Source organism: Vicia villosa, unplaced genomic scaffold, assembly GCF_029867415.1.
Source record: "Vicia villosa cultivar HV-30 ecotype Madison, WI unplaced genomic scaffold, Vvil1.0 ctg.000032F_1_1_3, whole genome shotgun sequence".
Lineage (NCBI taxonomy): Eukaryota > Viridiplantae > Streptophyta > Magnoliopsida > Fabales > Fabaceae > Vicia > Vicia villosa.
This window is the reverse complement of record NW_026704967.1, coordinates 1360131-1377446: the sequence shown is the minus strand read 5'-3', so window position 1 is coordinate 1377446 and position 17316 is coordinate 1360131. Positions and strand designations below refer to the sequence as shown.

General features: G+C 34.5%; 2 protein-coding genes across 2 annotated transcripts; one reads left to right on the top strand and one right to left on the bottom strand.

Moving 5' to 3' along the window:
- Positions 1–9933: 9933 nt before the first annotated feature.
- LOC131622556 (2-oxoglutarate-dependent dioxygenase 19-like) lies at positions 9934–11631 on the bottom strand. Its single transcript, XM_058893591.1, has 4 exons — positions 11250–11631; positions 10929–11167; positions 10492–10819; positions 9934–10419 (listed from the first exon to the last, which is right to left on the bottom strand). Exons 1-4 carry the CDS (start codon positions 11481–11483, stop codon positions 10174–10176), a joined length of 1047 nt encoding a protein of 348 aa, XP_058749574.1. The 5' UTR covers positions 11484–11631; the 3' UTR covers positions 9934–10173.
- A 4037-nt stretch (positions 11632–15668) lies between these two features.
- On the top strand, positions 15669–16865 carry LOC131622619 (uncharacterized). The gene has a single exon (XM_058893663.1). The coding sequence runs from the start codon at positions 15669–15671 to the stop codon at positions 16863–16865; it is 1197 nt and encodes a 398-aa protein (XP_058749646.1).
- The last annotated feature ends 451 nt before the right edge of the window (positions 16866–17316 follow it).

Below are 17316 nucleotides of genomic sequence, written 5' to 3'. Positions count from 1 at the left end.
TTTTATGTAGTCTGATCTGAGACAAAAACGTGTTATAGTATAACAGGATTGGAGAAGGTGGTTCAAGGGTCAAGATGTATTTGTGGTCGATTGATACAAACAGACCAGGCTGTTTTCAAGACTATGTATGTCCTCCATAGAGGCTAGACCTAGAAAATCTTATCTCATAGGCATACATTATAGATCTTCCCCACAAACACAAAAAACATTCTAAAATGTATCTTTCTATTTATCAAATAAAAGATTATTTTTCACGCAATCTCACAATAGATTAGGAATATAGTGTTTTGAATTGGACATAGGCTCTATAAGTATGAAGATTTCGTCCTTCCGTTCCCAACTCATGTATTTAACAATCCCCTTATTTTTATATGGATTGAAATGTCCCTTTCATTATTTACATATTTCAAAATTATAATTGATTACAAAAAATTATTTTAAAAAATTGTAAATTTGAAATTATCCGAACGTCCTTCTATCTAGAGATGATAATAGGTTAGGTCGGCCTACATGTGCCTATAGTCTAACCTATTTAAGGTCAGGTCAGACTAGACCTATTTAATAAAAAAAATAGACTTAGACTTTTTTAAAACCTATTTAATTAAACTAGATTTTTGGCCCGTGCGTTGCACGGGTTTGTTTAGAATTTTTACCTTAAATTTTTTAAAATGAAAAAATATATTTGATTAAGTATAGTTAATTATAATTACATAATTAAACATGCTTTAAAATTAAGTTAAATAAAAATAAAATTTTACCGTATGAAATATTCCTATGTTAATCAAGTAACTTCATTCATATTTTCATGATTTATTTATTTATTGTAGTGGAAGAAATATGTTGTGACCTGATTAATGGATTAGTTATTTCATGGGGTATAAAAAACTATTATTTATTATGGGTCAATGTATATCATTAATCAATCGAAAAACTTTATATAATCATCTCAATAAATTAATTATATTCACATCAATAATTAAATTAAAGAAAAAATGATCATGAAAATTAAAATGAAACTTTAAAGAGTTTTATTTTTTCAATTTTATAGGCATTGATGATTCTAAAATTTATTATTAAGTAGTGATATTTAGATTCTTAAATATAATTTTATGATTAAAAAATTTAAATTAGTCCTCATGTTGCTCTTTCATTTGACAAAATAAATCAATTATTCATATACATATTTCTCTTAATGATTATTGTTAAATTTTTCATGATTTTCAAGTAGCAAGAATGCAATAGTAGAAACAATAGGAGTTTTCTTTATCCTCTTCTTTTCATTGACATAAAATAATAATTATATCTAAAAAACAATAAAAAGAAGAGGAAATTATAAAAGTAGATAACAAAATATTGATTCTCAAAACAAATTATTACATTATACTATTGATATAATATTTAAATAGTTAATACATAAATTAAGTTGAGTCGTCAATGGCCGACAATATAAATCAAAACTATTAACCTAAAATATAAACCAAAAAGATAGTTAAAATATAAGTGAGAACTAAGAAAAAGTAATAAAAATATCAATACAAAATAAAAAGTAGATATCATTTTCTTCCATAAGGGTTGGTGGAAATAAGACCTACTTATATAGAATAAATTTTTTTATTGATTGAAGAAATTGAAAAGATTAACAAAAATTATCATCATGAATAACATCATCAATTATACTATACACGATAAAAATTATTTAATTTGTACCGTTTTATTGTCAATATAATTTATTATAAGAGTTATACATAATAATTTTATGTAGAATTTTAAATTTGGCATTATGATAATTAATATATGTTTATTGTTTACTATCTATCCATATTTCTAATTTGAACACATTTTTTTAATTTTTTTATTATAGAAACAATGATAAAAAAAATAACAAAAGAGTTTAATTAAAGTAACAATGATAAAAATATAACTCTCAAATAAGAATAAATGAAAAAATATCTAAATTATTATAATCAATGCAAAAAGTTTAATTATAAACAAAAAATTGTGTAACTCATTTAGAAAACACATACAATTTTTTAAAAACGTATTTAAAGTAGCATATTTTTTTTGTTTTAAATTTTTGTTGAGTAGTAATTATAAACGCATTTATATTTATACGTTAGTTACAAATTATAATAAATAATTGTGTAATTTATTATTCTAATTATCAAATTTAATTCATAACAGTTTTATTTTAAAATCAACTATTAATTATAATAATTTTAATAGTTGCATATATAAATTTTTGTTTAAAACATAGTAACTAACGATCATGTGAGATGTCATGAGTTTTACTGGAAAAAAAACATAAAATAAAAAAATTAAATTAGAATAAATTGAAATAAATAAGTGATAAAAAAAAAGAAGATGAATATCTGAGTGACTTTGAATGTTATTATTAGACATAAAGTGAAAAAGAAAGATAAATAATTGAAATAAATTAGTATAATTTTTTTAAAAATATATTAATTTATAAAAATATTTAAATGTGTAAAATATGAATTTTTATAATTTTCATAAAACTGATTAAATTATAATTTTATAATATCTTATATAAGAATATTAATATTTATAAAAATACATAAGTTTTTTCCTAACATTTTTATAATTTTTCTTCATATTTTTTTTAAGTAATAAACTATGAAATATAATATAATATTTAAACGTTTTTATAAATTTCAATAAATTGTATGTTTTTGAAAAAAAATATAAATAATAAGAATAAATTAAAATTTAATTTTTTAAATGAGTTTATTACATTTTAATTCTAAAATTTATTAAAAAGTTTGTATTGTATAAAATAGAATAAATTGGATTTAAATTTTTTTTTGAGCCTTTTTTAAATTTTAATTCTAAAATTTATAAGAAATTTTGTATTCTATAACTATATTTTTTTAATTTTTTTATTATTACGTATTATTTAAACATAAATTGTTAATTTATACTAAAAATAAAATTGGATGTTATTATTATTATTATTTTTTGTGAATTGAGGTATGAACACTGGCCAGACATTATTTTTAATGTGAATTGATAGTAGCATTATTTTCTCTCGAACTGTTGTTAAATGTCTTTTTAATAGTAGCATTATTTTCTCTCGAACTTTCACCTTGGAACCAACACCACCAATGACTGTGAGGCTTCGTGCTCTCCCAATGCCAATTGAATGTATTTTCAATACATTTTCTTTTCTTTTTAGCGTCATAATGCACAATGTTACAATTATTAATTTCCTGAATATCACCCTCCATTATATTACCATGTTGTAGAAAACTTGCTGAGTTATTGGATATCACTACTAAAAATATGACATTTCCATAAAGGATTTTACATCAGGTATTAAAATATATGATGTGAAAAATATTTTTTAAACAATTTTACAACAGGTATTTATTTCCAATGATATAAAAAATATAAAAAAATATGCGGTGGCATAATTGTAAATAAAACGAAATTCTTTTATAAGGGATTTTACATCGGTTATATATATCAACCGATGGGAAAAGTAGCATAGTAGGCCTTTACATCGGGCCAGTCTAAAACCGATGGGAAATGTTACAGGAGTTTTTCAAAAAGGAAATTTTTTATAAGGAATTTTACATCGGGGAAGTCTAAAACCGATGGCAAATGTTACATATAATATAGCTCACGCAGCCCTAGTTCACGTTCGTTAACCACACGCCACTTTCATTTCTCTTCTCTCGCATGTATCCCTGATTGCTATCACCCTCTCTCTAGAAAATTCACCTCTCCTCTTGCTCGTCCGTCTCTTAACCGATCTCCCACCTTCTCATCCTTCGCCGCTAACACCGCACGATCCACCGTCAATCGATGGAGCCACGATGTTCTCTGGAGGCCGCCTTTTTCCCTTCGCCCTCAGACCAGAGTCGTCGCTCCTTTCATTGATATGAAAACAATGAAAAGGATCGTGGATCAGAGATGTCGCTCCACGGTATTGCGAATGAAAACAATGTCTTCTAGAACGGTAGTGAGGATTCAGGGCCAACCTTTGGAGGTCACAGTGGTTTCTTGCGCGAAATTGAAGGATACTTAATGGATTTCAAGACAAGATCCCTACGTTTGCCTTGAATACGCTTCCACCAAATTTCTAGCAAGAACATCCACAGGTTCGTAATTCTTCTTCTTGTTGTTGTTGCTCTGTAACTTTGACCCTTAACTTGAGTTGATTTGTTTGTTGACCTGATTTGGATGGAACATGCGGTGGAAAACATTCGGTGTTTCAAGAGAAGTTTGTGGTGCCGTTAATTAAAGGTCTTCGTGAACTCACTGTTGTTGTTTGGAACAGCAATACTGTCAAATTCGATGATTTTATCGGCACCAGAAAGTAAGCACTACTAATTATCTTATCTCTCGATTTGTTATTCATGATTTGGTATTCATTGATTGTGGTTGATTGATTATGTTATTAGGGTTCAATTGAACCAGGTTCTGTCTCAAAGTTTTGATGATTCTTCTTGGCCACTTCAAACTAAATCCGGCAGGTACCTATCAATTTGTATAGATAGATTTTGTAAACTTTAATGGACCTAGTAAGCTTTTCTTTTTCAACTACTTCATTCAACCATTTTCCACTTTATTATTTTGTATTAGTGATTTTTATGAGTTTGTGTTTTTTATTGTACTAAAAACTGATTTGGTTTCTGTTATATCAGAATCGATGGTCAGAGATGTTTCCTTGTATGATTGCAAGAGCTTCCACAAGTGAAGTGATATCTAGTGGAATAAATGGTACTAGAAATGGTGCTCTTCAACTGGTATGTAAACATTGACACCAAAAAGACGTCACCAACAGTGATATCCAAGAATGCAAGGCCTTGAACAGCCGACTTATCAATTTGTATGTTTCCATTTAATTTCAACGAATTGAGTTTTATTCAATTTCCTAGCAAGTCTCATAGTTTTGTGCATTTTCTTGAGTAAATCAATGTTTTAGTCCTTGAAATTGTATGTGTCGGTTTATTTAGTTCCTCAAATTTCTGAAATAGTGATTTTGTCTGATAAATTGAATGTCAGACAATTTAGTCCCTGTTCCAAATTTAACATTATTGTTGTGAAGGTTCTATGTTTGTCTTGATGCACCAACTGATGATTCAAGTCAATATGTTCAGTCTCATTTTTCTATTAGTTATGAGCTTTGTCTATCAGCTATAGGTGAATGTGGTCTGTGTGATATTGGCAAAATATGAAAAATTAGATAAAAAAATTAAAGGAAAAAGGTGAAACCGATCTATCCATGAAAAAATTACAAGACATATTACATCTGGCCAAATACGAAACCGATGTAAAAACATACATTTTACATCGGGCTATCATGGAAACCGATGTAAAAACATACATTTTACATCGGGCTATTACGAACCCAAAGTTAAATATTGCATATATTTTTTTTTTAAAAAAATATTGGATTTTGTTTCACATCAGACATAATTTCAACTGATGTGGTATCATGATTTTTCACATCAGCTTGTTGCCCGATGTAAAATGTCTTGGATTTATTACATCGCTTGGATTTTCATCGGACCCAGACCTGATGTAAAATGTACTTTTCGTCCAATGTAAAAAGTGTTTTCTGTACTAATGTCTTCACCATTTGAGCTTTACCCTTACTCATTGGGTATAAACATATGTATTTCATTTCATTAATATCTCTCTGTTATTTACATATTTTGTCCTTTCCTTTTGAATTGTTATTATTCTTGTAGTTATTGGATTTTTCATGTCTTGTGGGACTAATGATCAATGGCGGAGTTGGTATCATTAATACCATTGGTAGGTATACTATTCACATTTTTTTATCACTTAAACGTAATGCTTGATGATCTCATGCGGATTTTTATTATGATTATTCCCTTTATTAAATTCATTATTTTCTTTGTTTTGATTTGCATTGGTATGAATTGATGAATTGTCAACTAGGCTGCAATCAGATGGAATATACAAGTTATGGCCCAATTAGGAGTATATGTTGTAAGCTCCCTTTGAAGAGAAATTCTTTGGCCACCTCCCTATCTTCTAGTCCACCTCTGGTGAAAACCCCATTATACCCCTGACTTCGGAAATGAACTTCCGAAATGCATGAAAAAGGTGTTTTCGGAAGTTCCTCTCCGAAAGCGCCTTTTTTTTTGAAAAAAATGTCTTATTTCGGAAGTTCATTTCCGAAACTACAATTTCGGAAATGAACTTCCGAAATAAAACGCGTTCTGCAGATTAAGCAGAACTCTCCCCCTCCCCCAAATCATTTACCCTAATCATCATCAAACACTTCCATAGGCGAAATTTCTGCAGAAGCAAGTGTGAAGTAGCCAAACTCTTCTTCCAAACTCAACCAAACTCATCATTAAACACTAATTGGTAAGTTTATCATTGTTTTTTCAAGTTTTAGATCTATTTGATTAAACTATATTAGGGTGTTTAGAATCTGAAAAAATGACATTAAGATAGCTTAGTACTGATATTAGGATGTTTAGTAGGCAAAAAAATGGATTTGGTTTAGGTTTTTGGGTCTGCCATTGGAGGTTGCAGAGAAGCTCTGCGTGGGGGTGTTTCGGAAGTTCATTTCCGAAAACACCTCCATCCCAGTTTTCGGAAATGAACTTCCGAACTGTACCAGAAGTTCATTTTTTTTTGTTTTTTCATTTGTCTCGCATATTAATCGATTTCGATTGTTTACAGGATCATGTCAGACCAGCCAGCATGCATCAGACTGGGGAGAGAGTCCTAGACTGCGTCGGCTAGACGCGAGCGGGCGGCGGCGCATCTGGCGTCGACCTAGGGACGGGGGCAGGGACGGGGACGCCGTGTCCGCGTTCCACAGGACTTGGTGGAGAGTTCATCTGCTTCAGGCTCTAGGAGTAGGCTGGCTCGGGTATCTTCTTCCCGCCAGCGAGAGGAGGAGGATGAGGATGAGGAGGAGGAGGAGGTCATACCGGATGTTGACCCTCCAGTCGGGGAGGAGGAGGAGCAGGAGGAGCAGGAGGTGGATAGCTTTCCGGGAGGGCCTTTTGACACTTCCCTGCTGATTCACTACCAGGATCACGTCGCTCGGCGGATCTGGGAGGGAGAGGTATTTTTTTTAACTTAGCCGTTTATTTGTCACCATTTTTTATAATTTTACCGTTTATTTCTCGCTTATTTGTTTTTTTTGTAACAGGAGAGAGAGCCGCTGAAAATGGTGAACGACGCCCGCAAGATTTTCAGTCTGTTTAAACCAGCAGCTCAGTGGTTTAACGACCACGTGCGAGGTTCAGGGCTCAGCGGGCTCTGCATGACCGGGTACACCACCATCAGCACCGGCATGCAGGGGGCATTTGTGGAGCGCTGGCACAAGGAGACGTCATCTTTCCACCTGCCGGTTGGGGAGATGACGATCACCTTGCACGACGTGCAGTGTCTTCTCCACCTGCCGATTAGGGGGCCGCTGTTGACCCACTCCAAGATCCAGAGGGTGGAGGCCATTGAGTGGATGACGCTCTACTTGGGCATGGAGCACGAGGTTGCTCACTTTGAGTGCGTCACGACTTCTGGGCCTCATGTCCGGTTCACCACACTGAGCACTTATTTTGACCACCATCTGGACGCGGCTGCCGAGGCTGAGGGTGTGGGTAACGAGCTGTTCACAGAGTATCACCGCGGCTGCGCTCTTCGGTGCTGGTACTTGCATGTGGTAGGCGCTGCATGCTTTGTGGACAAGAGCGCCAGGTACGTCGACGTGACCTACCTCCGCTATTTCATGGACCTGGATACCGTTCACCAGTGGAACTGGGGGGCAGCTACTCTGGCATATCTCTACCAGAAGCTGAATGAGACCTCCAACTGGAGGACGAGGCAGCTGGTCGGATCCTGCACTCTGCTTACGGTACGTTTGATTTTAACACATTCTCGTATTTATTTATTTATTTATGTTTCGTATTTATTTTTAATACATTATCGTGTTTGTGTTTCAGAGCTGGATCATCTCCTACTTCTCCCGCATCCACGGCTTCCACATCGATCCTGCGTACGTTGACGCCATGCCCAGGGCCGCCAGATACGCTCTCTAGAGGGGGAACGATGCGGTGGGACCATACCGTTTGTACTTGGACCGCACGATGCACGACGACGTCACCTGGAGGCCGTTCGCCGACTACGCCCAGATTGTCCCCTTTGACGGCATTGCTCTATATTCAGGCTGGTTGGCATGCGGGACCGGCATCATGGTCCGGTATCTCCCGGAGCGGTGCATGCGGCAGTTTGGGTTCGTGCAAATCATACCCAGGTCACCCTTCGAGGCTGCTCCTGACACAGTGACCAGAGTGCAGCTCACTGCCATATGGGAGGAGTGGCAGCATCATGTGGTACCGAAGGAGTACCGTCGCATGCGGGTCACCCAGGACTGGCACAGTGTGGAGGGGTACGTCACATGGTTCTACCGGGTGTCCCATCCTCTCTTGAGACCCGACGTTCCCGGCGCTCCTAGGCCAGCACACGAGGAGATCCTGGAGAACCGGCAGGCGGAGGATGACCACGCCATTGATCTCCTTCCGATCTGCCAGCGGATAGAGATGTTTGGGCGGGACGCGTTGCATCGAGGTGTCATTCATCAGGGCGGACCAGAGGCAGTCGCCGTGATGGAGATCATCGTCACTGATGCGGGCCGTGCGGCGGGGTACAGGCGGCAGAGGAGGGCCCAGGGTGAGCGGGTTAGGCACACCCAGTAGTGGTGGGGTTTATTCATTTTTTGATTTTGGATTGTATATTTAGCACACTATTTTTATTTATTTCGGTTTGTATATAATATTTTCATATTAGTATTTTTTTTTGTTTATTTATCATATTAGTGTTTTCAGTCTATCTATTGTTTATTTTATTTGCCGGTAACGTTTAATTAAAATGCGGTTGCGTTTAAGAAAAAACATAAAAAAAAAACACAGTTTCTGCATAATTCGGAAATGAACTTCCGAATTCACCCCCCATGAGGTGTTTTCGGATGTTCATCTCCGAACGCACCCCCCATGAGGTGTTTTCGGAGATGAACTTCCGAATCAAGGAAATTTTTTTAAAAAAAAAGCGCTTCGGAAGTTCATTTCCGAAGCAGGGGTAGTTTGGGAATTTCGCTGGGGTGACCCCATAGGGAGGTGGGTAAAGAAATTTTCCCTTATTTTTAGTGGCAACGTTAAAATCATGTTGTTAGCATACTCTAGACAACTAGTTGCTTTCTTGCTGTGTTTGGTTGTTTTCTTGCGGTGGTTGTTTTCTTTGTTAAGAAAAGTATAGGAATTGAGATTTGTATTGAATTGATTACATTATCTTTAGGTAACGCTTGTGGTTTGGTTGTGAATATTTGATGCATGTCTTATGGACATATCAATATGGACAATGTATTATTAATAAATCTCTTTATTTCTAGTTCACCAAATGCTAGATATGATAGCAAATGTAAAGTATATAGTGCCATGTTTTTCATTAGGGATGGTCCCGTTGGTGTAGATATAATGTAATAGTTGAACAAACATAGATTCCCAAAGTATGAGCATATGTTAATTGTATCCACATGGACTTTCGTTAATTCTACAAGACTAAAGAAATTGTAGTTATTATTATAAACTTGATGAAACGTAAACATAATAAGGTGTGCGTAGAGCTCGATTTATTTGGTTTTTCTACAACTACAAAATTATCAACTAAAATAACACTTTTAATACTTCTATGAGAGAATCGATTAAGTCTATCCTTAAAATCATTTGTCCATTTAGTATGGTGTGTTTATGCTTCTCATGTAACTGTGGCTCAATGTGCTTGACATAAGTAATAGGTTTTGATGATGAAAGACATGGAGTAGTAAGAAGATGAAGACTCTTAAAGTGAAAGTGATAACAACATGTTTGCATATTTCAAAAATTCAAAGAATTCATAAAATACGAAAAACATCCTCCAAATAGCTAGAAACAAAATAAAAAAAGATTAACCTTCATATCAATATGCTTTCAATGCGAAAAAAAATGTCAAATAAAATCAGAATATTCGCAGAATAAAATAAAATCTAGTAGATACGAAAAATCTAAAAAAAACTTAGATTACATGAAATGACGACGACATGGACTTGTCCAATAAAACCAAAAAAAGAGAAATCCACCACCACATTCAATATTCATATTCTTCCAATTTCAACCATATCATCAATTAAGCACTATACCGAAATTGGTCCAAAGCCCTTTCCTCTGAAAATCGCGACTTCTGTTGAACTAAGAAATAATCACGATACTTAATAGTTTTAAACAATGGCTTTTCTTTCTCCAACAGTTGAGGGGCAGGTCCAATTTCCTTATCTTCTGCAGGTCCATTAAACACTACAATACTAATCCTAGTGCCCTTATTGTTCAGGATTGCACGATGTAATGCACTTAAATACCTCCCATTACTCACAGCCTAATCAATATTTAGAGAATAATCAATAATCAAAGGATTGAAAATGAGAACAAGAAGAGATTAGTGACTAACCTCAAGTTGATCTCCAATGTTGACAACTAGAGAATTGGGAATGGGTTTGACATTGACCCATTTGCCCTTGTATTTAACTTGAAGTCCTCCAAGTCCATTCTCAATAAACATGGCTAAGAAACCAACATCAGAATGTGTAGGCAAGCCCAGAGCAAGTTCTGGTTGTGGACAAGGAGGGTACATGTTCACAACCAAGAAATGTAAGCCAGAATCAAAACCAGTGGAATCAATTATAGAATTGGATTCTAATCCCAAACTCTCTGATATTCCTTGCATTAATTTCCTCGCTATAGCCTTGATTTTTTCGCTATACTCGAAAGCAGCCTCCCTGCACAATACCAGAAGAATCAATTTTGTTTATTAATTTAGAGTTTTCGTCTCTGCAGATGCGCGCAGAGGAGATTCGGTTTATACCAAAAAAAAAAGAAGTTAATTACCTGTAGCCTGGTGGTTTGTCGGGGAAATAGAATTGTGGAGATGTAAAAACTTTGAGAAAATCTCTCCAATAATGAACATTCTCCACAGGAGGATAGATACTGGTACCATGCCTGATGGGTGCGAAAGTATCGCCATTGTCTTGATACTCATTCTTTTCTTCCACCGGCAAATCGTGAAACTCTTTAGATATTTTCATCAACTCTTTCATTAGACTCTCGGGAATTCCATGGTTTGTGAGCTGAACAGTCACAGTTATTGAGATTCATGTATCGTTTGAAAAAACTAGTATGAAAAAAAAGATAATAGAAAGGAAGAGTTACCATGAAGAAACCCCAGTCAGCGCAAGCCTTGGCGAGTTCATCAACAACTTTGGTGTGGATTTGAGGATCATCTGATGCGAGGAGAGAGAAATCAATGACGGGAAAGGAAGCTGCAAGGTGGTCTGCAACATCATGAGTATCTGTAACGGAATGGTAAATGGAAGGGATGGGAGAGGCTCCGTTTGATTCAGCGAAGACTTTAATGTTTGATATATTGGTATAAGATGAAGCCATGAGGATGTATGTTTGAGGTGTTGAACTTAATGGTTGATAATGATATACAGATAGTGAGATAGTGAAGTGGTTTTGAATAGGATTGGGAAGTGAGAAGGAAAAACAAAATCTCAGAAACTCATATGTGGACAACAATAAACTGCAGTTAAAACAACTTCAATGGTATAAGTCAAAATGAATGAGGACCACAATAACACATTCAATTTTTTTAATGTTGGGCTATCGGTGGAGGTTTAGATTTTAAGAGGGTATTTTTCTTAAAGTTATGAGTTCGAATCTATCTAATTGTTAACAATTTTTGTGTTGAGTTCATACAAAATTCTGCTAGTAGATGGTGGAATTGATCCTTAGCTTAGTCGAGATTATCAAATTTTCAAAAATAAAAAAACACATTCACTTTTTTTCTTCCATTCAATAGTACTACAACTTCAAAAAACTTAAGAAAATAAAATATATACCAAAAATATAAAATATTTTTATATTATTAATCAATAAAAAAATGTGTATTTCACTAAATAACACTACTATTTTAAAATACGGATGAAATTTAACAAATTTAAAATTTTGGATTGAATGTGGGAGTTATATTGTTTTATATTGAGATGGGTCTCACAAATATTAATTTTAAATCATTTTAATAAATGTTAATATATATAAATACTTAGAAAATAAAATTGTGAATAATTTCAAATAGTTGAAATATTGAAATTAAAGTAATGAATATCAAATTAAGAAAAAGGAAATGAAATTTTAATTAAATAAATTTAATGTAATATTTTTTGTATGATTATAAGTTTTATTTATTTTCTTTTTCAAAAGTTATGAAAAATGGTTAAACAATTTATTACTATGTCTTTGAACAATTTTTTTATTTGTCAAAATTAATATATTATTTCTTTAAATTTGTTGAATAATTAATATATTTAAAGTAAACATAATTTTATAAAGATAATAATCAATGTATATTAAATAAGGCATCGTCAACTTGACTTATTCTCATGGTAATACTTGCAAATAGGGGTGGGAATAGGCTGGGCTGAGCTAGGCTTTGCCAAGCCTGAGCCTGGCCTGCTATAATATTCAAAGCCTAAGCCTGGCCTGTAGCCTATTATAGGCTTTTTTTTGGCCTGGGCCCGACCTTTTTGAAGGTCTGATTGGTCTATTAGCCTACTTAAAAGCCTATTTCATTTGAACATTTGTAAATAAGTCATTCAACTCGTACTAACAAATTAAAAGATCAGTGAGATTAAATGTTTGTTTGCATTAGTTTATTTAAGTTTACCTAGTAGCATAAATTTTGTGATATTATTTGTTTGAGAGAACTTATCGAAACAACTTATGACATTGTTCATAAGATTCTTTTCATCTTATTTTCATAATTTCTTCCAAATAACTAAAATTTATTTTTATATTTTTAATTCAAAGTAAAAAATATAATATAATAATAAAATTATTCATATTTATTTAAGAGGAGTGCTAGCAACACTCTCTTTTCAACACTCTCTCCAACACTCACTTTCTTATTAGTTAGAACATGTGTGGGTCCCCCACTTTAAAAATGGATCCCACATAAAGTGGTAGGACCCACACATGTTTGAACCAATAAAAAGGTGAGTGTTGGAGAGAGTGTTGAAAAGATAGTGTTACTAGCATTTCTCTTTATTTAAATAGGCCGGCCTCTTAGGGTTAAAATGTTTTTTATGTGGCTTGTGGCCTAGCTTTTTTAGCTAAATAGGCTTATAAAAAAGCATAGACCTTTTCTATTTATCTAAAAAGCCTGATCTGACCTAGGTCTATGTAGACTAGGCCGTAGGCCCCTGTTAGTCGGCCTAGCCTATTCCCACCCCTACTTGCAAAGAGCCAAGTTCTGAATGGAAAATGAATAAAAAATTCAAATACTTTAAGACCTCAATTCAATAACAATTAAATTAAATTAAATTATCGAATTCATTGAACTTGTCCTCACAAGGTTTAAAATTAGTGCAATAAAGGTATATTCTTTTTCTTTAAAGAAAAAATTATTTGGAGATTCTTACCGATTTTTTTTTTAATTTAGAGCTATAATTTTGGATCTGAGAAAACACGTGTTGGCTTTTAATTAGCTAAGAAAAAAAGAAATTTAAAAAATAGCCATTGGAATGAGTGAGGTGATAGCACTGTAGAGACACGATGGAACATCGAGAAACATGTGACAATGACATATAATAAAGACTTGACTTTTTTCTCCAAAATTCTTGCAAGTAACTCACGTGATGATTAAAAGAAGGGTCATGTTAACATGTGCCCTAAGGGCACATGTTAAGGATACTATAATTAGAAAAAGTTAAATATAATTAAATGTAATAAAGTCATATTTAAAATTTTGATACATTGAATGCACAAGTACTGAGAAAAAATTTCTATAAATATCTCATTAACTTGTGCCCTTGGGGCACATGATAGCTTTTCCCTTAAAAGAAATGTGTGGGATTTTTTTTTACATAAAATTAACTTAGGAAAATGCGTTCGCACGGTATACTTATTTAATATAATATAAATTTTTTTAAAATTTAAATATGTGTTTGAAATGAACTATTTAATTATAAAATAAATAATAATAAAATAAATTCAATTATGATATTTAAAAATAAGAATTTTGTGTTTTAAATAAAAATAATTGTTAATTAAAATAAAATAGATATTTTGTTGATAATGACCAATGAGAAAAATAAAAATTTTGACATTTAAAAATAAATATTTTATATATAAAATAAAAATAATTGTTAATTAAAATAAAATAGATATTTTATTGATAGTGTTATGTGAAAAATAGAAATTTTGACATTTGAAAATAAGAATTATGTGTCCAAAATAAAGATAATTAATTAAAATAAAATAGGTATTTTGCAGCTAACTTAAAACTAAGTGAAGTACAAAAATTTCTCTGATGGGAGCGAAGCGAACTCGGGGGCGGCCAAGATTGACTGTGCCGACGGGGACAAAAAGCTCGGTGCCGCCCGTAAGCCAACCGGTAGTAACACCGGAGAAGAAGGATGATGAATTGGCGGATTCAACAGAGGAGAAGAAGGATGATGAATTGGTGGATTCAACAGCGACTGCATCGGGGAGAATCAACAAGGGGATTCCAACTACTCCAACTGAAACCCTAACTAAGATCAAGGAGGGACCTGAGAAGCGAAGGTTATGGGTGGATGTGATTAGTGACAATCGGAACCCAGCGAAAGGAAAATATCTACACTATGTTGCACCTGTGGTATCTAATGGTGAAATTGAAGTAGAGATTGATGATGGTGACCTAGCTTCGGAACTTCAATTTTGGGAGAATGCTTTGATTTTGTATGTGCTGGGCGAGGATTTGAGTATGCACGCGATCAAAAATTTTATGCAGAGGATGTGGAATTTTGTCCAATTACCAGATCTGTTCTACCATGATGAAGGCTACTTCATCTTGCGATTCAAGAACTCGGAGGATATGGATTTGGTGCTGATGAAGGGCCCGTATTCTATCAGAGGAATGCCAGTGTTGATCAAGGAGTGGAGCCCAGAGTTCAATCTAAAGACAGATTTGCTCAGAACCCTTCCTATCTGGATTAAGCTCCCAATGCTTCCCCTTCAGCTATGGGGAACATCTAGTCTGAATAAGATAGGTAGTGCCCTGGGTACTCCAATGGTGACAGATGAGTGCACTGATAACAAGTTGAGAGTATCCTATGCCCGCATATTGGTGGAGGTGGATATCACAAAGAAGCTGTCATATGAGATTACCATCCATAGTAGAGGTCAGAGACTGAAGCAATTGGTGGAATATGAATGGCGCCCGAAATACTGCGATAAATGCCTCAAGGTTGGACATAGCTGTGGTGAGAAGCCCCTAGTCAAGAAATGGAAGCCTATTGTGAAGAGAACAGAGGATCTGAAGCCAGTGGAGCCAAAGCAAGATCTCACTGAAGTGCCTACCACTAAGGAGCCATAGCAAGAATTAGTAGGAGCTTCAACACCTAAGGAAAATCAGTTGGAAAATGCTGCTCAAGATGAAGATAAGGAGTGGACAAGAGTGCACAAAACTGGGAGAGACAAAGGTAAGAAGCCCCTTTTCCCTGAATCTGCACAATTTTTGGACTGTTTAAATGGGTTTGAAGCCTTAGGGGTTGTGAATGATCACCTAGTGGCTGTTGATAGAGGCCCATGTTAATCTCATGGAACATTAGGGGGCTAAATAAAACTGGGAAAATAAGAGAGATAAGCTCCCATCTCCTTAAATTCCAGGCTGAGATTATCATTCTTATTGAGACTAGAGTCAAAAAGAAGAACTGTAAGACTGTTAGAGATAAACTTCAGTTAAAAGGTACTTTTCTTGACAATTATGAGCATCATGATAATGGAAGAATTTGGATCCAGTGGGATAACTCAAGGTTGGATATTAGACATGTCTGTAGTTCTGCTCAATTTATCCATTGTGGAGTTTATGATATGATGGGAGGTTTTAAATTCTGGTTGACTGCAGTCTATGCCTTTAATCAGTTGGAGCATAGGAAGAATCTTTGGAAACAAATGATCAATCTGCAGAGACAATATCCTGGACCCTGGTGTGCAATTGGGTACTACAACAATGTAGCTCATGCCAATGATAGAATGGGTGGTAATATGGTGGTGGAAGCTGAATATAAGGACTATAATGATATGCTGGGTATTACAGGGCTCTGTGAGATGGATAGCAGAGGAAGTCACTTCACATGGAGCAATAAACAAAGTGCAAACCCTATCTACTCCAGAATTGATAGGCTTATAGCTAACACTGAATGGTTTCAGGATAATGGCAGCCTTATTCTGAATGTTTTGAATCCCCACATCTCTGATCATGCAGCATTACATCTTAATGATCCTGGCATTAATAAAATGAGGAAAAGGCCTTTCAGATTTAATAATAGCTGGGTCAATATTGAAGGTTTTCAGGATGTAGTGAAGGAGAACTGGAGTAAACCTATGAATGGAAAGCCTATGGAAATTCTGTGGAAGAAACTTATGAGATTGCAGCCTGTTCTTAGAGCTCTTAATAGACCTGTATCTGATCTGCAGAAGAAGATTGATACATCTAGAGCTAACCTGGAGAAGGCTCAGGAGGAGTTAAGGACCAATCAGATGGATGCTGACATTATAGAGAAAGTTAAAGTTCATACTGAGGAGCTAATTACTTGTAATGATATGCTAGCTATGAGTCTTATGCAGAGAACTAAGATTGATTGGATAAAGATGGGGGATGAAAACAAGGCTTATTTTCATGCTTATCTTAAGTCCAGGGGTAATAACAAAAGTATCCAATTCTTACAGAGAGAGGATGATAGTTTTATTACTAACCAAAAAGATATTGAAATGAGTTTTTAAGCCTGTATAGGAACTTGATGGGTACTGCTACTCAAAGAACCACTCATGTTAACATTGATGCTATGAGAAAGGGTAAACAACTAAACATGACTCAATGCAATTTTTTGGTGAGCAAAATTACTACTAAGGAGATTAAGGCTGCACTTAGTGGTATTGGAGATTTAAAATCACCAGGGATTGATGGATATGGTTCCAAGTTTTTCAAAGTCTGCTGGGACATTGTCAACAGTGATGTCACTGCAGCCATTGAGGAATTCTTCACACAGGGCAGAATCCTTAAAAACTTCACTAGAACTATTGTGACCCTCATCCCAAAGACTACTGAAGCCAAACATGGTAGAGACTATAGACCTATTGCAGGCTGCTCAACTGTCTATAAGATAATTTCAAAGATCATGACAAAGAGGTTAGGAATTGTTTTGCCTAGTATCATTATCCTTAATCAGTCTGC